This window comes from Galeopterus variegatus, unplaced genomic scaffold (assembly GCF_000696425.1).
Source record: "Galeopterus variegatus unplaced genomic scaffold, G_variegatus-3.0.2 Scaffold4670, whole genome shotgun sequence".
Taxonomy (NCBI): domain Eukaryota; kingdom Metazoa; phylum Chordata; class Mammalia; order Dermoptera; family Cynocephalidae; genus Galeopterus; species Galeopterus variegatus.
The window spans coordinates 33002-36237 of NW_007730781.1; the positions used below are offsets into that span (position 1 = coordinate 33002).

General features: G+C 38.8%; 1 protein-coding gene across 1 annotated transcript in view; it reads left to right on the top strand.

The window, feature by feature from the left end:
- Positions 1 to 135: 135 nt before the first annotated feature.
- The window catches only part of LOC103603536 (cytochrome P450 2J2), a 43891-nt gene continuing 40790 nt past the window's right edge, over positions 136 to 3236 (top strand). Inside the window, exon 1 of the mRNA XM_008588085.1 lies at positions 136 to 362. Coding sequence (XP_008586307.1) covers positions 165 to 362 — 198 coding nt within the window. The 5' untranslated portion in view covers positions 136 to 164. The remainder of the gene's footprint in view (positions 363 to 3236) is intronic.

Below are 3236 nucleotides of genomic sequence, written 5' to 3' on the forward strand. Positions count from 1 at the left end.
CTAGGACAGGAACGCGGGTGGGGGCGTGGCGAAGGGGGCCGGGAAGGAAGGGAGGGAGGGGAAGGGGCGGGCGGTGCTGGACTCTCCCCAGTGGGGACAAGCGGAGCCTGTCTCCTGCTCAGATCGCAGAAGAGCCAGTGGACGTACGAGCCTTTCTCGCGGCGATGGGCTCCCTGGCGGCCGCCCTCTGGGCAGGGCTCCATCTCCGGACTCTCCTGCTGGGTGCCGTCGCCTTCCTGTTATTTGCTACCTTTTTTAGAATGCGGCGCCCAAAGAACTACCCGCCGGGGCCCTGGCGCCTGCCTTTGGTCGGCAACCTCTTCCAGCTGGACTTTGAGCGGTCGCACCTGGCGCTGCAGCGGGTAGGAGCGGGCAGAGGTGCCCGGCCGCGTCCTGCCCGTCACCCTGATCTGCAGGAAGCTGGGGCGGGAGTTGGGTGGCTCTGCTAATGCTGGTAATCTGGGAGACGTCGCTTTGGGCTTAATTTTCCGTACCCATCAACTGGCATGACTGTACCTGCCCTTTCTAGGGATGGAATATAATTATTAAGTGTTTACTATTCAAGTGTGCTAGGCCTGTAACATTTCCTTAACTCATTTAATTGTATGTCACCTTGTTAGATATTGATGGAACCTCTTATTTATAACATGATTACCTTGTTCTCTTTTATATTATTTTCCTTAAAAATGCTACACTTTCCTTCTCCGAGGCTCCGTTTTCCATATGTAAAATGGTGATAATAATACCTGAATCCTCATCATTTCTTCACTGGATTACTCCCACCACCACAGTGAGCCCCTCGGCTTGCCCCTCCTCCTCCTGCAATGGACTCTCACTACAATAATAATTTTAAAATATCATTTCTCTTCTTGAATTTTCTCAGTGACTCCTACTGCCTCCCAAACTGTTCAGACTCCCTAGAGAGCCACTTGGAACCCTTCTTGGCCCAGCTTCTTTCCACCTCCTTATAATCATCTCCCACCAGGGCTCCCCTACTCCTGCAACTCTGAATTCTTTGAAGTTCTCTCAGCATCAAACACTTCCTCAAGAATTCTCTGCTAGTTTCCCTGCCACTGAGCACAAGGACCTTGCTGAGAGACAACACTGTGACAAGTGGTTATGAAGATGAAATAAAACAGTGTTAAAAAAGCCATAAACATTAACATGGTTTAAAGTTGGTGTGTGGCAAGTATTAGTTCCCCTTTCCCTACAACTGCTGAAAGTACTTTAAATAAATGCCTGTATACCCAAGTATAGTTACACAAGGTTTTATCACTCTATGGGAGAAACACCCAATTGGTAACACTAAGTGAAAGGATTAGTCACAGAATTTTAAAACTAGGCCCCTAAACCTGTGCCCTTGTTTAAGAAATGTTTTGTTTAATTTCCAAGTATTTGTAGATTTTCTAGTTATCCTTCTGTTAATGATTTCCAGTTTGCTTCCGTTATAGTGTAGTATATAGTACATACCTTGTATGATTTCAATTCTTTTAAATATATTAAGGTCAATTTAATGACACAAGATATAGTTTATCTTGGTAACTGTGCCATACATGCTTGAAAAAAATTTATATTCTACTGTTGTTGGGTGGAGTGTTCTTTAAATATCAATTAGATCTTATTGGGTAATAGTCCTGTTTATTTTTTCTGTATCCTTGCTGACTTCTTATCCACTGATTCTGTCAATTACTGAAAGAGGCATGTTGAAGTTTTCAACTACAGTTGTGAGTTTGTCTGTTTCTCCATTTGGTTCTGATAGTTTTTTATTCGTGTATTTGGAAGCTCTGTTGTTTTGTGTATAAACATTTAAGATTGTCATGTCTTCTTGGTGAATTAACCCTTTTATCATGTAATGTTCCTCTTTATCCCTGGTAAATTTTTTGCCTGAACTTTATCTGATATAGTATAGCTACACCATCTCTCTTTTGATTAGTATGTGCTTAGCATATCCTTCTCTATTCTTTTACTTTTAACCTATTTATATCATTATTATTTGAAATGAGTTTCTTGCAGACAGCATATAGTTGGGTCATTTATTTTTTTAATTCTACCAATCTGTTTTTTAATTGATGAATGTAGACCATTTATGTTTAATGTAATTTTGATATATTAGGATTTAAGTCTACCATTTTATTATTTGTTTTCTGGGGCTTTTCTCCTCTGTTTTTCATTCCTCTGTTTCTCCTTTCCTGTTTTCCTGTGGGTTACTTAAGTAGTTTTTTTAATAATTCCATTTTTACTTATCTGTAATATTCTTGAGCATATCTCTATGTATTGTTTTTCAAGTGGTTGCACTGAAGATTACAGCATGCATATATGACTTATTGCAGTCTACAAGTGTCAACATTTTACCACTTCTAGCGAAATATAGATACCTTACAACCATTTAGTTTCCTTTTCCCTCCCCACTTTATAATTGTCTTCAATATTATCTCTACATACACTGAGAACCACCTCAGACAATATTATAATTTTGCTTTTAAATGTCAAATGCAATTCTGAAAACTCGAGAAGAATAGTGTATTTTATTTACTCATTTATTTACCCTTTCCAATGCTCTTTCTTCATTCTTGATGTTCCAAGTTTATAATTTGCTTTCTGATCTGAAGAACTTTCTTTACCCATTCTTTCAGAGCAGGTCTGCTGGCAAAAAATTCTCTAAGCTTTCCTTCATCTAAGGATGTCTTTTTATTTCACCTTCATTTCTAAAGTATATTATCACCAGATATAGGATTCTAGGCTGACGGTTTCTTTCACTTAACCTCTTAAAATGTACTACTTCTTTCTTGTCCCTGTAATTTCTGATGAGAAATCTACTGTTATTTGAATTGTTATTCCCCATATGTAATAGTCTTTTCTCTCTGCCTGATTTCAAGAATTTTGTTCGTTTTTAGTTTTCTGAGATTTCATCCTGATAAATCTTGGGCTGTTTTTTCTGTTTTGATTCATTAATCTGAAGGTTTGTCTTTTGCCAAATTTGGGGAACTTCAGCCATTCTTTCTTCAAAAAATTTTTAACCTTACATACTTTTCCCTCTCTTTCTGGGATTTGTGGACACTAATGGCACAAATGTTAGATATCTTATTGTTGTATCATAGGTCCCTGAGGCTCAGTTTTTGTTATTTCTAATCTATTTTCTCTGTGTTGTTCAAATTGGATACTTTCTACTGATTGTCTTCAATTTAACTGATTCTTCTGTCAATGCCACTCTGCTATTGAGCTATTCTATTGAGTTT